The 25,061-nt window shown below is 42.4% G+C and overlaps 4 protein-coding genes across 5 annotated transcripts; 1 reads left to right on the plus strand and 3 right to left on the minus strand.

Moving 5' to 3' along the window:
* Positions 1–4,703: 4,703 nt before the first annotated feature.
* On the minus strand, positions 4,704–8,763 carry bloc1s6 (biogenesis of lysosomal organelles complex-1, subunit 6, pallidin). 2 transcript variants are annotated; one of them, XM_079295716.1, is made up of 7 exons: positions 8,644–8,763; positions 8,362–8,463; positions 6,626–6,785; positions 6,168–6,255; positions 5,985–6,071; positions 5,702–5,860; positions 4,704–5,128 (listed from the first exon to the last, which is right to left on the minus strand). In XM_079295716.1, exons 2-6 carry the CDS (start codon positions 8,423–8,425, stop codon positions 5,741–5,743), a joined length of 519 nt encoding a protein of 172 aa, XP_079151842.1. In that variant the 5' UTR covers positions 8,426–8,463; positions 8,644–8,763; the 3' UTR covers positions 4,704–5,128; positions 5,702–5,740. The 2 variants fall into 2 exon arrangements, with proteins under 2 accessions (XP_079151842.1, XP_079151841.1); XM_079295715.1 differs by having other exon boundaries at positions 4,704–5,860.
* A 93-nt stretch (positions 8,764–8,856) lies between these two features.
* On the plus strand, positions 8,857–16,217 carry slc30a4 (solute carrier family 30 member 4). The gene is made up of 8 exons (XM_079284030.1): positions 8,857–8,929; positions 9,243–9,735; positions 11,028–11,174; positions 12,115–12,268; positions 12,556–12,784; positions 13,071–13,176; positions 13,257–13,391; positions 15,033–16,217. Exons 2-8 carry the CDS (start codon positions 9,339–9,341, stop codon positions 15,185–15,187), a joined length of 1,323 nt encoding a protein of 440 aa, XP_079140156.1. The 5' UTR covers positions 8,857–8,929; positions 9,243–9,338; the 3' UTR covers positions 15,188–16,217.
* Positions 16,218–18,825: 2,608 nt separating this feature from the next.
* Positions 18,826–19,841, minus strand: cUnh15orf48 (chromosome Un C15orf48 homolog). Its single transcript, XM_079294726.1, has 5 exons — positions 19,836–19,841; positions 19,679–19,738; positions 19,456–19,544; positions 19,203–19,263; positions 18,826–18,937 (listed from the first exon to the last, which is right to left on the minus strand). The coding sequence occupies exons 2-5, from the start codon at positions 19,715–19,717 to the stop codon at positions 18,869–18,871; spliced, it is 258 nt and encodes an 85-aa protein (XP_079150852.1). The 5' UTR covers positions 19,718–19,738; positions 19,836–19,841; the 3' UTR covers positions 18,826–18,868.
* Positions 19,842–20,174: 333 nt separating this feature from the next.
* Positions 20,175–24,580, minus strand: afg2b (AFG2 AAA ATPase homolog B). The gene is made up of 11 exons (XM_079285104.1): positions 24,503–24,580; positions 23,675–24,292; positions 23,398–23,583; positions 22,679–22,963; positions 22,403–22,588; positions 21,624–21,782; positions 21,268–21,477; positions 20,947–21,174; positions 20,703–20,837; positions 20,443–20,568; positions 20,175–20,333 (listed from the first exon to the last, which is right to left on the minus strand). The coding sequence occupies exons 2-11, from the start codon at positions 24,269–24,271 to the stop codon at positions 20,196–20,198; spliced, it is 2,250 nt and encodes a 749-aa protein (XP_079141230.1). The 5' UTR covers positions 24,272–24,292; positions 24,503–24,580; the 3' UTR covers positions 20,175–20,195.
* Positions 24,581–25,061: the final 481 nt, after the last annotated feature.

Consider the following 25,061-nt stretch of genomic DNA (forward strand, 5'->3'; position numbering starts at 1 on the left):
TGGAAGCTGCAGGCTCACTGTGTCAGTTTGATTTGATTGGAAATTGTTTGAATATGCAACACTGACTGACATACTATCTGACAGAAGGGCTTAAAGGTGGGTCTTACTTGATGATATACTTTTTACTATTTTGTTACGTACGAATACACAAAAGCACAATAAACTAACTTGAGGCCCTCCTTGAATCACATTGCAAGTATACTGTTGCTATTAAAGTAGTCGTGTATTTCCATGTTCAGCCACGTTATAGTATTATGCCACATTTCAGAGTGAAATATTGTTACAGCTGAGGTTAATAGTTATTTTCCAAATTAAGATTGGACATAAAACAACACATGACAAACTTAAAATGCAATATGTCATTTAAGATGGAACCAGGGGTTCTATTGTTGAAGTTCAAAGAGATACAATTATCATCGAATTCAGATATTTCAGACATAAAAAGGAAACAGGGAAAAGTAAAAAAACCAAATTATTATTAATTGTTGCAAAGTTCAACAATGAATTATAAAGTAGTGTATTGCGCACTTTTATTTTAAAAGTACTGCTATAGGAACAAAATGGCAATACCATTTGGTTCACGAGATGCAGGTAGCATGTTTCATACTTAATGTGAATATAATTCATACTTTGTTGGCATCTTATTCTGAAAACCGGATGTTCGTCTGAAGAAACCGGATGTTGTCTCGCGTTAATGTTTCCGCTAACTTTCAAAGTCCTTCGCTGGCTCCCGATCTGTGCCGTTTAAATGAGTTTACCGTGAATTTCAGCATAGAGGTGCACTAACATGTAAGTGTCTGCTGAGTGGACCACGGAGATCTGAGTGTCTGCTGACTTTACCGCAGCGATGTACAGTAGTCTCTAAGGAGAGCAGTGGAAGTCGCCTTTTTCTCTACGGCAACCCTGAAGGGACATCTCTAATACAAAACGATAAACATGAGACAGTCTGACTGTAGGATGTTTGCTGGCTTTTATCCCACTGTTCTTGTCATCCTCTTGTTATGTATATGTATTGTCTCTTGTCTTTCAGGAAAAAAATTAAATAATAATTTTTAAAATGCGTTAACGCGCGATCAAATAATTGTCGGAGTTAATTAATGAATGCGTTAACGCGAAATGAACGCGTTAACTTGCCCAACACTAGTTATTCTACAACAGTATATGCTGTATTATTTAGTTTATTTATTATTTTAAGTTGATCGTGTGTTTTGTGGAGGAAATCTTTATTTGCAACGCCCCAATATACGTATAACTGTCAGATGTTGTGGAGTAAGATGAAGAATATCTGCTTCTGAAATGAAGTGGAGTAAACATAGTGTAAAAAACACTGGGTTAAAAATATCTCAAAACTACTTGGGTTAATATATTACTTCCTATCATATCTAAATGCATCTAAAATTATTGTTTTGAAAAGATGTGGTGGTTACATAGTGCACGCATATGCTTAAATATCTCCTGTGTACCATCTGTTGAGTCACAGAAACCTAATTACTAATGTTCTCCATGCCCACTTACCCAGACCTACGTATGTAGTTCTATAAGACCTGCTTGAGATGGGAAAGTAACCTCATTCACTGTCACTTTGGTCAGAAACACCACAAAGAGATATGTTTTCCAGAGCCTTCAAGCCAGCTCTTCACATGGTACACATGAATAGCCTACTACCACGCCAACCAAATGGTAAAACCTGAGGGAAATAATAACATGATGCAATCATCCTCAGTGTGGGCCCGAGGACCATATCCTGTTATGGTGGGTCTGGGTGAGGCCTGGCACTGCCAGTCTGAAGCAGACCACAGCCTCCCACTCCTCACCCGTCTGGATCTGTGTTTACTTAGACAGGAAGGCCGTCCGCTACACAACATCATCATCTGCTGCTGCTGCTCCATGTCTGTGACTCGCTTGTGGTTTTGGCGAAAAGAGGGGGTTTGTGTTTTCCCCGACGGCCAAGTTTCTAAAAGTAGAGACAAGTAAAAACCAAATGGTTGGAGGAGTAGAGAGCCCAGCCTCGGAAACCACTGCGTCTCTGAGCCGTCTACCTCTGAGGACTCATGCGCCCACTCCTCCTGGAAAAACAGAGCCCTATTCAATTAGGATTAACTAATTATGAGCAGATCCTGGCAGACATTCAGTTGGTAAAATATTACAAAGTGTGAAAACTCACAACACTAAATGATGTGGTCTGTTGGAGAAAAAGTCATTTTATCGGCGCACTGCGTAGGTTTTAGTGGCATCTAGTGGTGAGGTTGCAGATTGCGACCAAGATTGTAAACTTCGCTCACTTCTCTCTTTCCAAGCCTGTCGGAGAACTTCAGAGGCCTTCAGAGGCCTTCAGAGGTCTTCAGAGGTCTTCAGAGGTCTTCAGAGGCCTTCAGAGGCCTTCAGAGGACTTCAGAGGTCTTCAGAGGTCTTCAGAGGCCTTCAGAGAACTTCAGAGGTCTTCAGAGGACTTCAGAGGTCTTCAGAGGTCTTCAGAGGTCTTCAGAGGTCTTCAGAGGTCGTCAGAGGCATTCAGAGGCCTTCAGAGAACTTCAGAGGCCTTCAGAGGCCTTCAGAGGACTTCAGAGGACTTCAGAGGCCTTCAGAGGACTTCAGAGGCCTTCAGAGGACTTCGGGTAACGTAAAACTGCAAACGTCTCCTAGAGCCAGTGTTTGGTTTGTCCGTCCTGGGCTGCTGTAGAAACATGGCGGTGCAACATATTGTGGACTCTTTATGCAGATAGAAATTAATTCTAAGGTAAAACAACAACAATGATTCTTAGTTTTAGGTAATTATACACTTGAAAACATAGTTATGACTATTATAATCAATTTTTGCCAATAAATCACCCCAATTATTTTCACTTTTCCTTCAAATTGAATGAATAAAAGAATGATTAATAGCGCATGACGATTATTTCTTTCTCAGATTATTAAATATTCACTGGATCACTGGTTAATGGCCAGATTTTGTTTTCACATTGGCTTTGTAAAAATTATTTCATTAATTGTTTTTTTATTTCCCCCCAGCAAAAGTCTTTCTGCATGGGACCTCAAGCAGAACTTTATTTGTCATGCACAAATTGAAATCACCTACAAACCGTCACAATACAGCGATGAAAGGGAATCTGCTCATTTAAAAAAAATATATATATACATTAAAAGTGCCATAATAACCAAAAAAAATATTTTGACTTAATAACTGATTCAATAATATTACACGAGCAAGATTTCTCTTTTTGTCTTTAGGAATATTTGACCTCCAATGAGCTGCTGACCAACTGCCATATGACAGACCCAAGCACAACCTCTATCCTTTTTCTGGTCTGCACATCACACTGACCCATTTTCATAAAAACAACAATCAGTGTTGCACAAGGCATTCATAACCACAGTGTTTACAAATACACAGAACAAAATGTCAATCAAAACCCAAAGTCAAGGTGCTAAAAACTACATTCAAAGTGTGGTTTCCACTGCACGGACTCACTTTCATCAGGTGGCCCCTGAGTCTGGACCCCTTCGTGGCCACATTGTGGTGCAGTGTCCGCTCCGAGAAGAGCCAGGCGGAGGGTGCGCCAAGCCATGTTGGTTTCTGACTCAGTTTCCTGCTGTAGTAGTGAGTATAAAATTAGAGTTTTATGTGAATAGGAGGGGGAGTGACAGACGCATGATTGTGTCGGGATAGAGAGGAATGCAACCTACCTTTCTGTCAACAAACGCCTGTTTGTGGTTAGTATGTGACAAAAATGTGTGTGAATAGAGACAAAGTTGGTTGAAAACATCTGTCAACTGTTTACCAACTCAGTGGCAATTCAAGCTTCATGAAGGAAAAGCTGAGGCTGACTTGGGAACCAACTGGCACAAGAGTCAGTCCTGCTGCTCCGCTCTTCAACTACATCCACTGTGGCACCCAAGGTGGTCAGGTGATCTGGCCCTGATTAGAAGCATGTCATGATCGAACAACAGAGAGTGAGGTTTGTGAAGTACTAGCTTACGTCCTCAATGTTTGTGGACAGAGACTCTGCAGGTGCTCATTAAAACCCAATGACACACAGGATGAACTCACATCAGATATTTCTCTCTGGTCGGAGGGTGTGCTCATCAGTAGCATCAGCTGGTGCAGAAATGTTGAAGCAGTGAAACAAAATAAAAACCTGCAGAAATTCAGCCTTCCATGGAGCACCTTTGCCCGCCAGATTAAGATTCGGTGAATTTATTTCTGGTCTCTGCTGACACCTGGTGGATTGAGATGCTTAACACAGTTCTCGTAGTCCATCAATGTGCACAATTGGAACATACTACGCACCTTAGACTTTGACCCTCTTGCTCATAGATCTACTGACACAAAGGATTGTGGGTAAAATTAGCCAAAAAAGTAGGCTGGCTTGCGTACTGCAAAATGAAAACAGGTGTAGCATAACGTCGTAGCATATTTGGCGAACTGCATTTGACATACTGGTAAATACTTGATATTTTTCTGGAATACTAAATAGTATGGTAGTACGAGTATTGGAACGCACAGCATAGACATGACGTGACTCTCCTACACACACACACACACACACTTCAGAACCCATTTTACATTACAAATGTGTGCAACTGTGACAAACAGCCCTACAGCAGGTACTCATCCTCACACATACTAAAACCAGTAAGTGTTGCTTTTATTATTAACATACATAATCGTACAAACAGTGGAGTTCCAGGTGGAAGTAGTGCATAGAAGCCTCTGGAAAAGATCTGCTAAACAAATTTACAGATGCTGTGTATGACGAGGGGCAAAGTTTGGTGCACATTGTCATCCACTCTCATATCACCTGGACCCCAGAAACACATTCAGTTGAATTTAGTGCAGACCAATTTAAATAACATGTCATATAACATTCAACACTAACAGGAATCACATATATTAACACTGCATCTAACAGCAAACCCATTGATCCTCCTCCTTGTCATTGTCCGACGGCTGCAAAAGTGTCTTCGAGTAATTTGTTCCACTCTCAGGGAAGATCTGGAGTCTGTGTCTCATCAGAGGTTGATCGTAGGAAGTACCAGCATTTGATGATTTAGTCCATGTCTTTGGTTTTTTGGCCAATGTCCGACATAAAGGATCACACCAGGATATTTGCACGTTTTGGCCCATTTACTGAAAATCACATATACTGTCAATTGAGTGGACCATTTCCCAAAGCACGTTACTCGTATTAGTCTTAAAGATTCTGGGCTGGAATTATTTACAATCCATTTCTTTCAGCAAAGACAGTTCCACACTTTGAATTAAAAATAATCTTGCTACCTCTACGTATAAAGACGTATTTTAATTTTTTTTAAAGTATTTCAGTCAGTGGCAAATAGAGCCAAGTTGATTCCGAACAATTCCAAGAAAAATGGAAGAAATATAAAACCTGCTTGAGATAATATGCAATAAAGCATTGTACAAATCATGTCTACTTCGTATTATTCAGCGTGATGGATTAAGTGTATCAATCCAGTTTCAAGTAGATTTTAAATACGATACCAAAATGAGTTGAAACTAAAGCTGCCTGGAAATCTTATCTCCATCTCATCTCCTCCTCTCTCTGCCTGCCTGATTCTCTTGCCCCCAAGAATGAGCAAAAGAAAACCCCAAATCTAAAAATACTTTTGCTTTGGAAAACAGTCGGCAGTAGTGTGACGTACAGTTGATGTGTAATAAATAGGCTGAGGCATGCAAAAGCACCTGTATGATCCATTTACACAGCAGACGCGCTGAAGGATCCTAAGTTCTTTTCGCAGGTTTGGCAATAAGCTGCCTTTCTCTCTCGAGCTCCTTCTCCCGCTGCTGCTCCTTCTCCAGCGCCTCCTTCTGCTTCTGTTGCTGAAGCTTCAACGCTCTTTTCTGAGAGAAAACAAAAGTAAACATTTGAATCGGTGTATTAACGGTTCAGTTTGCATCTCACCCGCCAAACGTTGCTCCTTTGCCTGAACTTATGCCGGCAAAACACTTCTTAAATCCGAGGTACCTTTAGTTTAGTAGTTTTCTCGTGGAGCATAATCATCTCTTTCCTTATGTTCACCAGTTTATTGTGATAAACCTTCGCCTCTGTAAACTAAAGACGACACACCGGGTTAGAAACCGTTGCTGTTGGCTGGTGTAGAGAGAGCAAAATGAGCACAAATGAGATTAGAATTCAGTCCAAACGTACCAGAGAATTGAGGTCCAGTAAGGTGTTACAGTCTCTGAACTTGGTGACCTCTTGGTCCAGTGTGTCCAACAATATCAGCTGATTTTGTCTGGTTGACACAAAAATAAAAGGAGAAGACATGAGAATATTTATTATTGTAACTTAATTAACATGTTTTCTCGCCTGCTAATATACAATTTCCTTGAGTGAAATATGTTTACTGAGAGGAAGCTGCACAGTCCCCTCGCTCATCTGATCAACATCTATATGAGCAAACACTTGATTAATATCTTTCATCAAAGTACAATTCAAGCATGGCTCATATGTACTTGTTCCTGATGTGGCCCAATCAACCTGACCCTTTTAAAGTTCTCCCCCACAAGTAGACAGCATGGGACAGCGCTCATTTGACATCTGTGGTGACATAATAGTGATGCAAAGAGTATTTAAGAAGTTGTTGCGTGTCATGAAACACTCACGTGAGCTCTTGGAGGGCTCGTTTAGAGTTCTGTAGATCCGGTAGGTAGTGCGAGAGTAATCCCTCTGTGAGTTTGTCCACCGCTTTCTTATCCACGAACACGTTCTCTACGGGCGCTGAGCTCTCCAGACGCAATGAGTGATGAAGTTCCAGCTGGAGATCTGTCAAATGTTTAAGAGAATACGTACAAAGTATTTAGTATCCTCGACCAAAGAGATTCTAAGTCGACCAATAGATTAGTTGACTTAATCAACAGAGAGTTTCTCCACAAAGAATCACTCAAAAGCACACATTCTAATATTGTGTAAACCAGAGATAGAATCATTAAAAACAGCTAATCGACTTTAGAAATCTTAGTAGACTAAGAACAAAACATCAGATTACTCAGAGGAGGAAGCCCTGATTGTGTCACACAAGTCTGGTTCTCTGATGAACTCTGACCTTTCACCTTTTTGTATTCTGACTGCCGACACTTGAGATGTAAGATTACATTGTTTAAAGTGATCTGGTGTCGGTCACTGTCCTGAAGACATTGTGCAGTCCATCCCCGATTTCATTTATCTTTTACCAAATACAATGCTTGTATAATAATTGTATTATTGGATTGTGTGCAACAGTGACCTGGAGTATTATTATCATCTTATATCTCATCTGTATCTCACTGTTGCTGCTTTGAAACTCTAAACTAACCCACTGCTTCAGGAATCGTCACAGAAATGAAAAGTCGAAATGAGTCCCTTTCTAATTTCACAGTTCTTCACAAGAACCATCCTCTACCTCTGTGACTGCACCTGTAACTTTTTTTATTGTCTGTTTTTGAATGACTCCATAAAGCCATAAAGGTGAGTTCACTCACAGTTTACTGTACTACTGAGCTTGTGCAAACAGTTTGATGATATTCTATGTGGCTCTGGAGGAGCCGTCTAAAGTCTGTGAAAATAACCCTGAGGAAATCCTCAAGGGTCTCTTGACTTGGGCTTGGATAATTCATGAACTAAAAGCTTGCGTTACAAACTCGGGGTGTGAAGTGGAAACACGTGGGCATTTATAAATTAAAATGACCTTTGGTTAATGTGAGGAATCCATGTTTGTTTGGTTTTCGGGTATGCTGCATTTGATGTATTACTGAGTGCAAAGTCAAACATATCAGAGCTTTCAGGATAAAGTCCCAAATTCCGAGTCATAATCACGACCTGGATGTTGGCATGAACGCTTTTTACAATTCAAGAACTGGAAATTGAAATGACTCATTAAAATATGACATGAACACGGCATAAACACAAAGATGTTTTTGACTTGCATTGTGGGAAGTGAAGTGTTTTTTGAAGCTTGGCTTGCAGAAGGTACTGAATGCTGACATATCTCAACCTCTGCCACTTAGATTTGAATGCCCATCCAACCTACTTTATACTAAAAGTGAAATAGATACATAAAACAAACTGCATGACAAAGCTTTGACTTTAAACATTGTCTTATTGCCTTCCTTGGACCCCAAACACATCTGTAGTGGTCTCTCACAAGTGAAAGAGGATGCACGAGCTGCCCCATGACAGGCACAAACTAATTCTGGATCATTCAGCTAATCTACACTGAAGTTCATGCAGCCTGGTCACCACATATGTTCAGATGTAGACAGCAGAGAGCAGGTTAAGCGCACGCACGCACACGCACACACACACACACACACACACACACACACACACACACACACACACACACACACACACACACACACACCTTCACAGTGTGGAGGATCACTCTGGAGCGAAGGTCCTTCATCTTCCATCTCCTCTACCTCCATATGCAACGACTCTTGTTCAACCAGACTGCCTTTATGACCTGAAAGAGAGGCGCCAAGAAACTAAACAGATTATATCGGATGGAAATGATCAGTTATAGCTTATCAGAACATCGAGCAACTAACCGTTGAGGAAGTATTTTAGCTAGCTCGTTGAGCTGCTCCATAACGTGTAACTGACATCGTAAACCATAAACACAGTAAACATGTCACCTTCTTACCTGTTTCACTGTCTGTTTATAACTGTAGGTGTGCAGAGTTTAGGTACTTCTAACCAGGACCAGGAGAGAACAACGGAAAAAATGTTTTGGATGAGTTACTGCTGCTGCAAAGAAAAAACGTCATGTGAGTCCCGCGTCATCACGTGACTGCGAGCGCAACCGAACTTGTTAGTGTAGTTGCTTCCGAGTGCGGAGGCACAACTGTGATGTTTACGTCAGTATTACCGTGACAGTTTTTAGCCTAAAGACATCTTAAGGGAGTACGACCGTAAAGTACATCTATTAGGTACGTCCCGGTACATATTTATTAACAAGCTACCACGTTACAAGGGTTGTCTGTGTGTCGCGAGCTCACATTATGACAGATTTGAATGTAGCTAACCTGGACCAGCTAGCTTGTTACTGTTTAGCCGAGGCAGTTTTGTAGGACTTTATCAGCGCATGTGAGGAATGTGAGTGACTCGAGGGCGTGACGCTGGTTATCTTGAACATATCAAGTCATCAACTTGACATGAAAAAGGTCTGTTGGGCTCTTGAGTTGTTTATCTCTTGTGTTCTGGTATCACTTTCATTTCTTTTTGTCTCCTCGGGGTGCTAAGATGGAGTTATATTGCAGTGTTTCATCATATGATTACCTCGAAGGGCAGTAACTTACAGACAAGCGAGACCACCTTGATATACCAAGTTTATTGGAGATGTCAGGTGGGAACCTCTTCAGCAAGGTGCGGTCCGCTTTCAGGAGAGAGCGGACCGACTGGGACCTGAGCGACACAGCGCCCTTTGACTTATCCGACGAGCTGGTGGACGATGAGACGCCCAAATTCAACAAGCTGAAGGTGGTGGTCTCCGGGGAGATGTCGGACTACTCTGCCGGAGGAGCTCCGTCCAACGGGGTGCTGGCGGTGAGCACGCTGGCGGTGGCGGACGACGATGACTGCCTGCTGGACTCCTCTTCTTCCAGCTCGGGGTTAAACATGGACCCCTGTGACAGCTGCACCAGGAAGAGGGAGAGGATCAAACACAAGCGGGTGATGAAGAGGCTCGTCTTTGCAGCTTTGCTCTATTTCCTTTTCATGACAGCGGAAATAGTTGGTAAGCATGTTCCGAGAATAACCATATATATTTTATTGGTCAGGGAGTTATAATAGGGAAGTTTATGAGCTACCTGACACAGAGAGGTGGACATGTTTGTCTGTTTAGATGAACACAACTGAGTAAAGCCAAATCTATCATCAAACTGGGTGAGACATTGATTGTTCCTGTCACTCATTAACAGTCAATTAAGTTAAAGAAATTAACTCTAGTGCTCCCTGTTAAGTGTCCAGCAGTGTTTTATAGCAGAAGTAGGCTTGTTTGCCTGAAACAAAGTGCCTCCACTAACATCATAAAACATTAACCTCAAGAGAAATGGAGCAGAGTTTGCCATTTCACACAGGCTGCATTTTTCTTGAGTGTCTATTGTTTCGATTGTACTTTTTCAGTACGTTCAGCAACACAAATCCCATTCTATTCACCTCTATTGTATTGTGTTAGAAGTCTAAAGAGACAGGTATCTCTAAACTTGGGTGTACGATCACAAAGTGTCTGCATGCCTGTATATCTAAATACAATCCCTCAGAGATTATTATATTGAATCATCCCCTTTCTACAGAGGACCCTAAAGTCTCCAAAAGGTGATATTTCTCTGTCTTGTGCGCTCAAGATAAAAAGCTTTGTAGTATTTGTTTCAGGGCTGTTGTATAAGATTGAATCAGGGACTGTACCGGTACTTCCTGTATCTCCCAGCTCAACATCAAGATCACAGTGTCTGCATTTCCTGTGTGTAAAGCAGCCAGAGGCTCCTATCATTGATTATATGTCCGACAGTCATTTCAAGCTCTGCTGTAGGAACTCTAAAAGCATGTCCTGCTGACTGGCTTGTGCTGAATAATCTCCTATATTATTGACTGATCTTCATAAAATACTTAAGGGTTGTTGAAGAGTTGTTGAACGAAAGGTTAACATGTGCTAGATGGTTCCTGTTTTGCAACCCAATGCACTAGATAGAGGGCTTTTGTTCTCTTAATGAGTCACTGTTTTCTAATAAGAAAAAGTGATGACTGTAACATAGTTTGTTTCTTGTGTTTTTGCTGATACTGGTTCAATCATTATCTACCAAGTGATTCATCCAAAAATAGATGAAATGTACCTGTGGCTCCAACGAGTACCTGTCGGTTCACAGCAAAGCCAGAGATCCAACCATGAACTTTTCTGACGATGTGTATCTGCATGGAGCTAACACGCATCCAAACTTGTGTTTTTAACATCTCAAAATCTCTTCCTGCACGAATCGCCCGGATGGATCGCATTAGATGTAATCTCGATTGTCTTTGTCGTACTTTCAGGTGGTTACATGTCAAACAGCTTAGCCATCATGACGGACGCTGTGCACATGCTGACAGACGTGGTGGGAATTTTGTTTTCTCTGCTGGCCCTCTGGCTCTCCACCAAGCCCCCCACACGCCGATTCACCTTCGGCCTGCATCGCCTCGGTAAATCTCACAAGCCTTTCCACTTCCCTTTCCCACTCCCTCTCTGTGAGACAGCGTGATGCTGGCGGATTTGATGCAGATTAATTATGTTCAACAAAGAAACTGAGTGTTCAAGCCGGATCAGGTTCCTGATTGGATACTTTAGATTACATTTTAAATAGAGATGTAGAATTTGAATCTCTACTTACACCTGATAACATTGACAATATAAATATTTATAATAACACCACTGTGTGTCTAGTTTCCACCAGTGGATTTACTTACAGTTAACTGGTGTTTAGGGTAAAACACAGTTTTGTAAATACCTCTCCTGATTCCTTACTGAACACTACACTGTTGCCAAATGGCTGCAAGCACTCCTGTAGATAAACACCAATCGCATCAACTCAAATGTAGAAAAAAGTAACATTTATTAATGTATTAATTTTAGCATATAACATAGTCAAACCTGTTTTTATTATCGAGGACTACATTTAGATAAATAAAGGCATCGTTCAGGGTTTTTAAAGTGGGATTATGAAACAGTGTTGTCTACTTAAGTTGAATTCGACAGTCACACAACAAAGTGAATATATCATTCATATAAATTGAGAACAGGACAGCATACACACTGGATCCCTGCAGAAGCCATGAATACTGAATATAATTGATTAGAAACAGCATGTAGCATAGAGACTGAGAGGCATCTCTACACTGCTTGAGGCTAAACAAGTGATTGTACAATTCTAGTTCATATCCATATAAAGGAAGAAGTGGGATTCCCTTAAAGTATGGAGAGTAATTGTTACATTTGAACAGATTTGGATACATTTCCAGGTTCACACGCGATCTGGTAAACCTGGAGTTGACCAATTTTCCATTCATGGAAAATTTTATAATTTCAACATTATTCTATTGAATATGCTTTGTACCCACAACTGATTGTGGTTTCCTGACCTAGAGGTGGTATCGGCGGTCCTCAGTGTGCTGCTCATCTACATTCTGACGGCCGTGCTGCTCTATGAGGCGGTTCAGAGGACGGTGCACCAGGAGTTCGACATCAATGGAGATGTCATGCTCATCACTGCAGCTGTGGGGGTGGCTGTGAACCTCGTGTGAGTAAACGCATATGTAAATCACATGTAAATGTGTCCTTAACAGAAAACGGTGAAGCTTTTACTAAATACCTGGAGTGCGGCTACGTGACACTGCTGAACGCGTCGCTGGGAATGTAACAGTTCAGTCCAAAGTACCGTCTGAAACGCACTTAATAACGTTAAGTTGATGATTCTCAGTGTGTAATGTTTGAACCACAGTCAGTTAATCTATGATTGGATCAAACCTGTAACGTCAGTGCATTAAACAAAAACAACCTCTTTCTTTGTTTTCTCGTGTCTTACAGAATGGGTTTCTTGTTAAACCAGAATGGTCACCTCCACTCTCACAGCCACGGTCACTCTTCTCACGGCCACGGTCACTCTGACGGCTCTGCGGCCGCCTCCGGTTCACAGTCGGCTGGGTCGGGTCAGCAGCACGGCAGCCTGGCTGTGAGAGCCGCCTTCATCCACGCTTTGGGAGACCTCGTCCAGAGCGTCGGGGTGCTCATAGCTGCCTACATCGTCCGCTTCAAGGTACACACGTTTGTCACGACCATGAACAATTAATACAGTTTTCTTTAGGTACCAGAAGTATTGGTTAGGAAATGAAATCTCTTTCATTTGATATTATTTCACTTTTTTTCCCCGTAAACTAGCTTGATTTTCTTTGTATGGATATAGAGAGGATTATTTGCAGCTGCATTGTCCATTAAAGAGTCATTTGTACCTTCAAAGTAATATTACTTTTTGTAAGTGTAACTGGTCATTTAGATATTGGTTGATGTTTTAGTTGATCTGATGTAACTCTGTGACTTCACAGCCGGAGTTTAAATTGGCAGACCCCATCTGTACCTACATCTTCTCCATTCTGGTTCTCTTCACCACATTCCGCATCATACGAGACACAAGCGTCATCGTGCTGGAGGGTAAGTCTTTGCTCCCAGAGTCCTGTCAGGTTGTGTTGTTGAGTATTTAGAGTGGTGATGTGTTTATCCCGCTGTGTCAGGTGTTCCCAGACATCTGGACACTCTGAGAATCAGAGAGGACCTCCTGAAGCTGGAGGACGTCCAGTCAGTCGATGAGCTGAATGTCTGGGCGCTGACAGCGGACAAGACTGCAGCAATAGTGCATCTGCAGCTCGGTGAGTAGCTCCATCACATAATATGTTTACTGGACTGTTCTATTCAGTACTATAGTCAAATCTAGACTTTATTATTTAGACACAACAGCAATAAATGCATTTTAATTACTTCGTTTTCACACGATTTTTCGTGTCAATGATTCAATTATTATGACTTGTTATTCTCCATGACTAATTTCTTGTAGGTTTTGCGATCCCATTAAGGTTTAGGTAGATTATTTTTTTCAGATTTTTCTGGTCTTTCAGCCCAAATTCTAAAATGATAAAATCGTAAAATCATTGAAGAACAGTGAAAAATGTGCATCACAAGTCACTGAAGCCCAAAATAACATCATCAAGTTGCTTGCTTTGTCTGAACAGTCCAAAACACAAAGATATTCAGTTTGTTATCATATAAAACAAAGAAAAGCTGCAAATCCTCAAAATGTCAAAGTTGAAAGCCGGGAACATTTGGCTTTTACACAGAAAGACCGAAAACAACTCATCAGATTTCAAAAACACTTGTAGATCATAGTTACTGAAAATTGCATGCAGAACTGTAATTTGAATAAAAATGGAAACAGCCAAGTCAACACTTGTTTGAAATACATTCTTCCCTCGGCTCTCACCGTTAATGTTCATGTGGAAAAGAACTGCAATTGTCACACTTTGAAAAGTAGTCCACAGTCAAACTCTTTGGTGGGCTGGTTCTGGCCCTCGGGCCATACGTTTGACTCCCCTGGTTTACAGTTTACTTAGATTCATGTTTGGCGTGCTCCAGCTTCCTCACAAGATGGAGCTGTCTGTTCATCGTTCAAAGCGGTTCTACACATGAAACTTGCGTCACCTGCAGGAAACCGAAGTAAGAGGAGCAGCAGCAGTGAAGACAAGTCAACCTAACCTGCTGCTGAAAGTACAGATCTAATTGTGACTTCTCGTGTGAGGTTAGAGATGTGAAAGATAAAGTCAGTCAAGCAGACAGACTGCAACACTTCCTGTGTAATGAGTAATCCTGCTGTCTTTACCGATGACGCTACCAAAAGAAACTCGGCACCATCTAGTGGACTGAAAAAGCAATTGTTACCAAAAAGTTAAAATTGTAATAGTTTGTATAATAGATCGACACTTGGCGTCCACGTATCGATACAATATTGCCAAAATAATCTCCCCTCCCTCCCACACCTACGATTCTCCACACTGTCATGCACAAGGGAAGATGGAGGAGCTGTTCACAGCTGCAAAAAATTAAAACAACTTAAAACAACACACGGTTTTGTGAACAACCCAGAAAACAAAAATAAAACACATTTCAATGGCATGTATCTGCACCTGTATCGTGTACTTTCCTGTTAGCATGAAGTGGTTGAATAAGATTTATGTGTGTATAAAAACAACATACGAAGACCATTAGTATGTAGAAGAAGTCACCTGTTTTCCCAGCAGACATTTTGATAGCAGGTGTGACCAATGACACACCTGCATTCTAGGGATCCAGGACCAGTGCTCTTAAACTAGCTCACCTAATTGGTATGCACCGTCATTCATTTGATGAATTCCAGCCCTGTTTTTCCTGCTGTTACAAGTCAAAATGTCTGCTGTGGAAAAGACCTACATGCTGTACCTTGTTAGATTTATTTTTGAAATGCATCTTTGTGTCCACAGCTCCCTCTAGCGCCAGCAACTGGGAGGACGTCCAGGCGAAGGCCCGCCACATGATGCTCCACACCTACGGTCTCACCAGGTGCACGGTGCAGGTGCAGACGCACCGGCTGAGGCTGGTACACAGCTGCACACACTGCCAGCAGTCCAGCGCCTGAAGAGACAGAGACTCATGCTGGCGGTCCATCGGGCAGAGAGTAGAGTACACAGAGGGCCTGGAGGACGCACCGCGGTCAGTGCCATAACAGGAGAAACAGTATGTGGTGTGTAAATGCAGAAAAAGAAGAAAAAGACTGGTGCCAAAGGACAGTCAGTGGAACAACAGGAGATGCACATTTCTAATTAAAGGATCACTACAGCCTCCGGGGACCTGATGCCGTTACGCTCGCAAAAGTCATGTTGGAAATAAAATGTTTGACGTCTCAGCCGAGAAGAATGAATAAGAAACTTGCTCTTAATTCACCATCAACGCCTATTCCAACAGTTAACTTTTGTTTTTGTCTTTTTACCGTTTGATTTATCACAACTGATGTTTTGTCATCAGGTGTAACTTTTACTTTTTGTTTCAAGGACTGCCTGCTATGATTTTATTATTGTACTGAGGATGCCAGCAGATGGAAAGGTACCTCATTGTCATTTGATAATAACTGTGGTCACAATGCACATAGTCTGTCCTCACCACCGGCATAACTGAGGAAAAAGAAAACCTCATCGTGTCCCTATACATTACATTACATCTCATCAAATGCACTGACTCATTAACGGTCTTCAGCCAAACTGACTTTGGCTGAAGAACAACAACCGTAGGTATTCTTACATCAGTTTAAATACACTTTTAACATTTTACTCTGGCATGTCTCGTTAACCGACAATCGAATTGTGACTTGTGTGAAGGGTAGAAATGCTCCAGAGGGCCGGCGTCAGTATGGTTTGTACTCTGCTTCTTTTCATATCTTTAACTGACAGTATACTAATGAGGACAAGTTTGGGAAATCTTCAGTATTTCAGATTCACTGTGCTTTCAGGGAGGGAGGTGTGAGTTGAGATTTGCCAATAATAATGGTGTTAATAGTGTTTTCTCTATCAAGTGGCTGGGGGGGGGTTACGGTAGACCCGTCCATGTCAGGTATTAATCATCGAGGGAAATCAGGAACTGGATCACTGTCTTTGTTGGCAATAAAGTATTTCATCTTTTGTTTGTCTCTTAGTATCTTGTATCATGAACAGCATCATGTTTGGAAAGTGAGACACGATTTAATCCATTTTCGATTCACCGCTCACTCATATGGAAGGTTTATTATTGCCGCTGACAGCACGAGTTAACTGGGAGTATCCAGGAAACCAACGGCAGGCAACTCCTCTGTTTGCTCTGCAGCTGAGCTAACAGTTAACAGCATCCACCTGACTGCCCCGCCTTACCTCAGCGCACCATGAACTGCTGTAATGAGCCCTCTGCACTCATCAGTGTCTGAATCAGGAAAAGGAACATGATGTCGGTCAATACAGTTCACTTGTCTGTGTCTCAGAAAGCAGGTTAATTGAAAACTTGAGTTCGTAAACCCTGAGACGAGGGAAACAGAGTTTATCTCTGTCTCCTCCCTCGTACATTACAGACACGCTGTTTTATCTCATTGATTCAGACTGTATCAAAGCTCTTATAAAAGGTTTACCGCACGTCACAATCTAAATCCTGGTTGGACATTCGTTTTTTACTCAGGAAAATGTGGTGTTAGTCATTTATTTGAACATCTTTTTTTTGCCCACGTCAACCTCATCTTAGAATACAACCTCCTTTCCTTTTTGCTCGTGAAAGTTAATTTATTTATATAAAAATATAACGCTCTGACTCTGTGCACACATTTGATGTCAACTTAATTCCTATAATATCGGAGATTATATCTTAACATTTCTGGGTGACCAGGATCGTGGTGCAGCTGCACAATGTAGTTTGAAAGTGACTTTTTTTAAACAGGCTGCTAATAGTGAGTTCACTTGTTCAAAGTGTTTTGTGCATCAAAGTGCACCACTATATTTGACATGGGGAACTCCCATCTCTTACTTTTCGTGCACTGTGTGGGCGATACCTGCTTTACTTGCTGGTCACATGGTGTGTGGTGTCACGATGTTTGGGACCAAGTCACGTACACCAATTCCATAACTGGAACCTACATCCTTCCTCCGCTGCCATTGTCTCCCTAATCTTTAAATAGCACTAATCTTGATAGGTAAGTTCTCTCTCTCTCTCTGACGACATGATCACTGAAGATGCCATCAAGACAGCACTTGTCCACTACTGTTTACAATCTCTCAAGGTATTAAATGTGACTGGAAAACATCCTCAAAATCAGAATAAACAACATATTGGATGGAACAGTAAGGAGGAAGGAAGTGCCTGACGATGTGAAACACCCTCGCTGACCTGGTCATGTGTAGCCCAACGTGCATGTAAGTGAAACCAAACAGGGGAAGGGAGCAACTCAAACAGATCAGGAAACAACAACACACACACACGCCTCTCCTTCCCTCTCGCTCTGTTCACACCCTTTGTTTAGTGTTCAATAATTCATGAAAATCATTTTGGATTCCACAGTCCAGTGGGCTGTTAATGCCACACAGTGCCATAGAGTCAGACACTGTGTTGTTCTCTTCTGAGATAAGAGGTGGGTGGTCAGAGGATTGTCTCCTATTATAAAACACAATGGGAGCGCTGAATGCCCATGCAGCCATAAACTAAGCAGAGGAGTGCATTTGCCTATTTATTTTATGGCTGTAATTACTTTACAGCTGTCCTAGCCGGCAACTCTTCACCATTTGCTTTGTCTGCAAACAACATTCAAACAAATACTGACTGTGTTTTTTAACAAACGTCACTGAAAAACAGGAGCGTATTGATCATTTGTTGGTTCAAATTTTCAGTTGTGTATTATTTGGTGCCCAGCTGAGTATTTCCACCACCTGCACAGTGTTCATTGTAATGGAGGAACATGTTACAGAGAGGATGGGACACGTTTATTAGCTTTTTTTGTGAATGCTGGCTCACTGTCACACATGGACTCAGTGGACCCATCGTTAATGTTGTTAGTAACACCTGTGCTTTTCCTGTTATAAGTCTATAAATGTCCGCTGGAGGCCAATGGAGCTATATGATATGAGTTTTTGTCTTTTCATGGGATTTGTTCAGACAGAAAAATTGAAATTATCAACGGCCTTATATTATTGTTTTGTGATGTATTTGTACATAAAAAGCAATGATGCAGCACATCTTCCAGCCAAATTCGACTTGTCAAACACACTTTTGGGATGATACCAAGAGGAGATATAACTATTAGCTCTAAACATAAGATTATCAACCTAAAGACAAGAAAACATCAATTACCGCATAAATATGTTTATAGTCTCTTGAACTTGAACAAAAGAAACACTCTGAAAGTTGAGCTTGTTCACAATAATAATTTACTGAACCTGTACATTACTATATAGCTGAGTCTACATTGCGTCTGTCACATTTCGACACTATCGTACATTAACATCGACTGTAAGAGCAATGAAACACCACAGCTTGATCGGTGTCAATGAAGCCCTCCAGCAGTAGTCACAGAGTAAATAAGTGCATTCGGTGTCTGTTACCATAGTTTTCTACTGTTGTGGATGGATGTCCTCGTGCTGGGCCACTACAGAGCAGGGAGAAACCCCACCAGTGGAGCAGAAGCATTTCCGCACACTGAGTGTCAAAGCAAAGTTTGTGCAGAAAGGATTCTGTTAAACTGATGGGGGAGGGGGGGGGGCGGGGCAGGCAGGTGGTCAGACGGTGGATCTTTCTAGAAGGCGCACGCCTTCTTTTACTTGGTGAGACTCTTCACATACTCCAGCTCCTCCACTGGTTTCCACTGCTGATTGATGGTGATGAGCTGCAGCAAAATGCCCACAAAACAAAAAACGAGGCTTCATCAAAGTGACATGAGCAGCGCGTACAAACATGTGTAAACATCATTAATCTGTTTCCGCAATAGCACGCTGGTTGTAACTTGATAACATGTCTTCCTCAGTGACTCAGCAGATTGTAGCTGCACCCTGGATGTATCTGCTTGTGCCAATCAAAAATAAAAAAGGGCTTCTTAACAACCATCTTAACATTAAAAAATGTGATGTAATGTTAGGAGTGTCACAGATTACCTTTTGGGGTTTTGATGGGTCCAGTCTCTCCCATGGTTCGGGGTTTTTGGTTTTATTCAAACTGAAAGTGAATGAAAATGAGGATCAACATCAAGCCTTTCTTTTCCAACAAAGTCTTGCCTTGCCTTACATGCCAGAGGCTGACGTCAGATTAAAGTATGAAAACATGAACTAGTTAAGTGCAATTTACAGCGCTTTGTATTGTAAGGAAATGCAGTGGAATATAACTCTATCAAAATATAATAACACTCACATAACATCAGGCTTAGTGAATAGAAAGTAGAGAGCAGCAGATGTGGCTCCTGTTACAGCAAAAGCCATAAACCCTATCAGAGGGATCAGCTGAAATATACGCAGACAAAAATAGTTCTTAAATGTGCATCATGATTTCAAAATGCATTTAATAACCTGGGGCTACAAATCCAAGATCAACACATTACAAATTCAATTTGAACAAAGTCAAAATGTCGGCTCACCTCCTTTTTCTTTCTCAACATTTGGAAGAATCCAACCATTTTTACAAATTTCTCAAATACCTAAAAGAGAAAGGCATCATAATTCCATTTAGGATGAGTCCATTCACCGTATTAAAGTCAGCAAGTGACACAGAGGCAGCTGTGTGGAAGCGCTCACCTGTTGTTGCCGAGATGTCCTTGACGTGTCTTAGCGCAGCATCCTGTGAGCCCGGCTGATGTAGGCTGGAGAGGTAGTACGAGGTGAAAGGCACGTAGACACAGACGGAGCTTCCTGCTCTGAAAGTCCAATTCGTCAACATATCTGGAGGCAGTGATCAATACATTTTCTGGGTGTGCAGCACCCTCTTGTGCCCACATTTGAAAACTGAAACTTAAATATTAAAGTCATTTTGAGGACTTGTAAGTGATAAAAAAAAAAAGAAAACACCAAAAGTTAACTTTTACTTATTTTATTTAAAATATTTTTTCTGTAACAACACATTTTATCAATGCAGTGGACATGGTCATATGTGGTTTGTCATCTGGGATGTTTTTGATATGCTTGGATCTGCTGCGCAGTCAGAGAGGGGCTCATTGTGCCGAGCGACCGAAGGAAGTATGTGTGCCTGATGGTAGACGCCGCCATGTTTTCCTCTTGTAGCGCCAACAGAGCAGCCTGGAAAACAAAAACAGTTTTCATTCTTACTTTATCCACTTGTCGATGCCAACGCTTCGGACCAGTATTACGTTTTGTGTTTTAGAAAATAAGGTCTTCACATTATTACCTCTTTACAGAGATTTTCCAGGTCAGCTCCAGAGTAAAGCTCCGTCTTTGCGGCCAGCTCCTCCAGACACACATCAGCACCCACGGGCATCGACTTTGTGCACATCTTCAGGATGCAAAGACGAGCCTAGACACACGGATATGTGGGTATTAGTTATCTCAAGACACACTTAGACAAAAATGCATCATCTTTTAAATCACTTCGAAAAACAAAATTGATGTATACTTTAACTTTTTATTCCCTTGAGACAAATGGCTTACCTGCTGGTCGGGTGGCGGGACGTAGATGATGTGGTCCAGCCTGCCAGGTCTGAGGAGGGCACTGTCTAAGCAGTCGGGTCTGTTTGTGGCGGCTACAACCATCACATCGTTGTTGCATACTTCCTGGCAGTCCAACTGTCGAAGAGCAAAGACAGCGTATGGCATAAAGTGCTGACTGCATCGCCTCCTATTGATCAGGTGTTGAGCAATAGGAGGAGGAGAGACAGCCTCCATAACATCTGACCTGTTCCTGCGTGCGATTCTCCTCCGCTCCCTCCGCCTGGAGGATCTTCTCGGTCCCTCTACTCTCCAGCGTCTTCAGGCCGACCCCGTCCATCTCATTCAGGAGCACAGACAGGAGGCGTGTCTGTACGCTGTTGGGCGTGTGACTGTTTGACCGCGAGCCAATCAGGGAGTCAATCTCATCGAGGAACAGGATGCAGGGAGCACATGCCCGGGCCTGGCGAAACAGCTGCGTGTGGACAGACAGGTGCTTGTGGATGAAACGGGAGGAGGACACGACCACAGCGGCCGTTCTCAGGTGTTATCGTGAAAAGAGACGTACCTGCGCTAAAGCCTTCTCCGAGTCTCCGACATAAGGAGAGTAGAGGTCAGCACCGCCGACGGACAGGAAGGCACAGTGAGATGTGCCGGCTGCGGCCTTGACGAGCGTCGTCTTTGCACATCCTGGAGGTCCGTAGAGCAGCACGCCACGGGGCCGACACAGACCCAGACGCACAAACGCCTCGGGGTACAACATCGGCCACTCAATACTCTTTGACGGTAAGACACAAGAGAAGACCGATGGAGGGAAAATGTGAGTATTTTGCTCTGATCACAGCTGTTTTTCTTTATGAGTCAACATGCTCAGATTGCTGTGTGTTTTACGTTTGAATAATTCACGCACTGACGCTCTTGTACCTGTCTGAGTTTGAGTTTGACCTCGTCCAGGCCTCCTATCTGCTCCCATGACGTCGGAGAGAGCTCCGTTCTGCCCAGGCTGCTCCGCAGGCAGGAGGGACGCACCTCCTTCAGAGCCTCGTGGAAGTGCTTCACACCCACCGTCTGCTCTCCTGAACCCTGCAGACAACAATAACATTGTATGTCTTCAACTCTCTGGAGGGATTGGAGCAGTCTTTACACTTATATTACAATTTGCATAATTTTACCAGGATAATCAACTCAATATCAATAATAATTTCAAAGTAGTCCTGGGTGCAAATATGTAAAGACTTTGCCAAACCATCTTTTTGGTTTATTAGGAACATGTGGCCATACATGCACTGTGGTGCATCTTTGATTTAATTATGCCTTATCAACTTTATAGTGCAACACACTTCCCAAACAGTAGTTTTAACTATGCCATAACTCAGACACAACTTTAAATATGAACGCACATGATGAGTTGCCAAATAACCACCATAATACTCTTCTCTTCTAGCTGTGAAGCCGAGCACTAATGTATTTTTTCTCCGATTCAGCCCCACATATGAGATGAAATGTGAGTGAAGCAGCAAATACGTGATCACAAGTCATCCGAGACCCATTTGAAACACACTGTGTGAACTGCAATCCAATCTGCATAAATCCTGACAGAAGGTACTACATGTAGCTCTGAAGAGAGCTAAAATGTTCCCTAGAAGTGATAAAATATTAGTGTTTTATTTTTATATGACACGTGGCTTTATTGCTGCATTTACCTTTGCGCTTCCTCGTATAGCGTGCATGGCAGCCTCTCTGCACAGGGCGCTGAGGTCCGCCCCGACGTAGCCGGTAGTTCTTTGTGCGAGCTCTGCCATGTCCACACTGGGACACACGGGCATCCTCGCACACAGAACAGACAAGATGGCTGTTCTCTGCCGCAAGGTGGGGGCTCCAATGATAACCTGAAGGAGAGACGTGAAAATCGAGATTGTCAATATTTTATTTGAATGGATTATTATGCAATGGGTTTTGTATTTCATCGTCCTCCTCACCTCTCTGTCAAATCGTCCAGGCCTGCGCAGTGCCGGGTCTAAGCTGTCCGGTCTGTTGGTGGCTCCGACGATGAGGAAGCTGTCGGACCGTTTCATCCCGTCCATCAGCGTGAGGAGCTGAGCCACCAGGCGGTTCTCTGGTGCCGACGAGCCGCTTCTCCTCGGACACAGAGAGTCCAACTCGTCCAGGAACAGCACACAGGGGCCCTCTTCAGCTGCAGAGCGAGCGCGCTCAAACACAGCACGCAACTTCTCCTCACTCTCACCCGGCCGGGATCCCACCACCTGAAATTATTATTCACAATTACTCTTAATAATAACAATAAGCTGTATTTATACAAAAACATGCCGCACAAAGTGCTTCACAAAATAAAAAGTAAGTGTGTTTTATCAGTGTTTCCTTTGTTTCAAATATTTCTTAATAAATCTATCTATCACCCAAAATATGTAACATGAACAGGTCTCTGGCACAAGTCCTTATAGCATGTAAAATGTAAAGCAAAAAAATATATAAAGTCACATTATTATTAAAAGAACACATAGTTACATAGCAATATGCTTGGATATGATGTTCTAGTACTTTATTTGTTGGATTATCTTTCCACAACTTCTCAATTGAGTGTTTACAATTTACGAATACATGCAATATATAATTAGTTATACACACTGTGATTGGAAATGTTAAATAAATACAGTATGTGAAAGAATGCAATGAATACCTCTGGCCCTCTGACCACCACCAGGCTGGCTCCCACCTCCCCCACCACTCTGCGGACCAGCAGGGTCTTGCCCACACCTGGAGGCCCCACTAGGAGCACACCTCTGGGACACGACACACCGAGAGAGCGCAGGGTGCCTGGATAGAGCAAGGGCAGCTGCAGCATCTCTCTCAGGGAGGCACTCACCTAAAATATAGTATAAAAAAACAACAAATACAGGCATCACATTGAGGGAATACACACTCTGGATGAATATTTTTAATATCATTGCGCTGACCTCCTCCAGTCCCCCCAGCGGGACTATTTGCTGGTGCTGCAGCTGACTCCTGTAATGCCTGAGCGTCTGAATGCCAACTATCTCCACACACGTCTTTGAGGTGATGAATCCAGCACTGGCAGAATCCGGATTGATGCTTTCAATAACAACATATCTAATCTCTGTATCAAAATTCTCCATGTTTATCACGTGCTTCTCGTGCACGTGCACACCTTTCAGCATGTCCTTCACAAGCTCGTGAACCAGGCCAGGAGGTGTGAGTTTCTTAAAATCCACACCCTGGACCACCACGGTGATCTTTACACCTTTCAGTTTGGGGCAGGGCACAGGTGTGAGCTGGTCTGGGTCAAGGTTGAGGTTGAGATGAGTGGGTGGGTGAGAGACTAGACCGGGAGAGGAACATTTCAGGTCCATCTGCAGGAAGCCCTCTGCCAGGTCAGGCCGGGGCCAGGCGGTGCACAGGCAGCTTCCCCCGGGAACAGACACCAGCAGCGGGGAGCCCAGACTCAGACCCAGCGCTGACATCAAGCCCGGACCCAACCTGCATCTCTGAGAGCCCCGGTCCGATGGATCCACTGACAGCAGCCTCAGAGACATTGTTGTCCATCAGCAGCCTCACTGACGGTGAAACACAGAAAAGGTAAGCAGGAGAGGTTACTTATTCAAACAGACACACGCAGAGGGAGTGAAGCTCGTGCCATCACTTTAGCTGCAATGTGATCGTTAGCTAGGCTACATGCTAGCTGTTAACAGCTTCATTCTTAAGCTAGCTGAAGAGCTAAATACCAAAGTAAATACTTTGACAACAACTGTGAGGCAGTTACATACCAGATAATGAGTGAATGGTAGCTACAATGCTATCAGTGTTAGCATTGCTGACACACAACACACCGACCAATGTTTACAAAATCCAAGTGTAAAAGAGGATGGCCAACCAAAAAGGTTTCCTGCGCGAGACGAGACGCTGGTTTCCGCTTTCTAAATGTTGCTATTATTATGAATTTATTTACAGTGAAATAGACTATTTCTGATCTCTGATCCGCAGTACATTTGTTATATTCTTTGTAGACTTACATAATTAAATGTACACGTTAAGCATTATTTTAATGTGTACATTATTGCATGTAATAATGTACCTCTATAATCGTGCTTTCTGTTTGATTGTATTTGTCTTTTTCGTATCTATTCTCGTTTGTATTTCTTTCTCCTAATTTCTCAATTAGCTCGGGCTGGTCACTGTTGCAGGAAATGTAAACATAAAATTAGCCCCAAAAATATGATAAGCACAAATTAAATGATCATCGTAACAACAACTGCAACAACATCAACAATAATAATACTAACTATAATAATAACATATTAATGAAATATATAGGCCTATGTAAAT

The sequence above is a fragment of the Melanostigma gelatinosum genome, assembly GCF_949748355.1.
Source record: "Melanostigma gelatinosum genome assembly, chromosome: 2".
In the NCBI taxonomy this organism is placed as follows: domain Eukaryota; kingdom Metazoa; phylum Chordata; class Actinopteri; order Perciformes; family Zoarcidae; genus Melanostigma; species Melanostigma gelatinosum.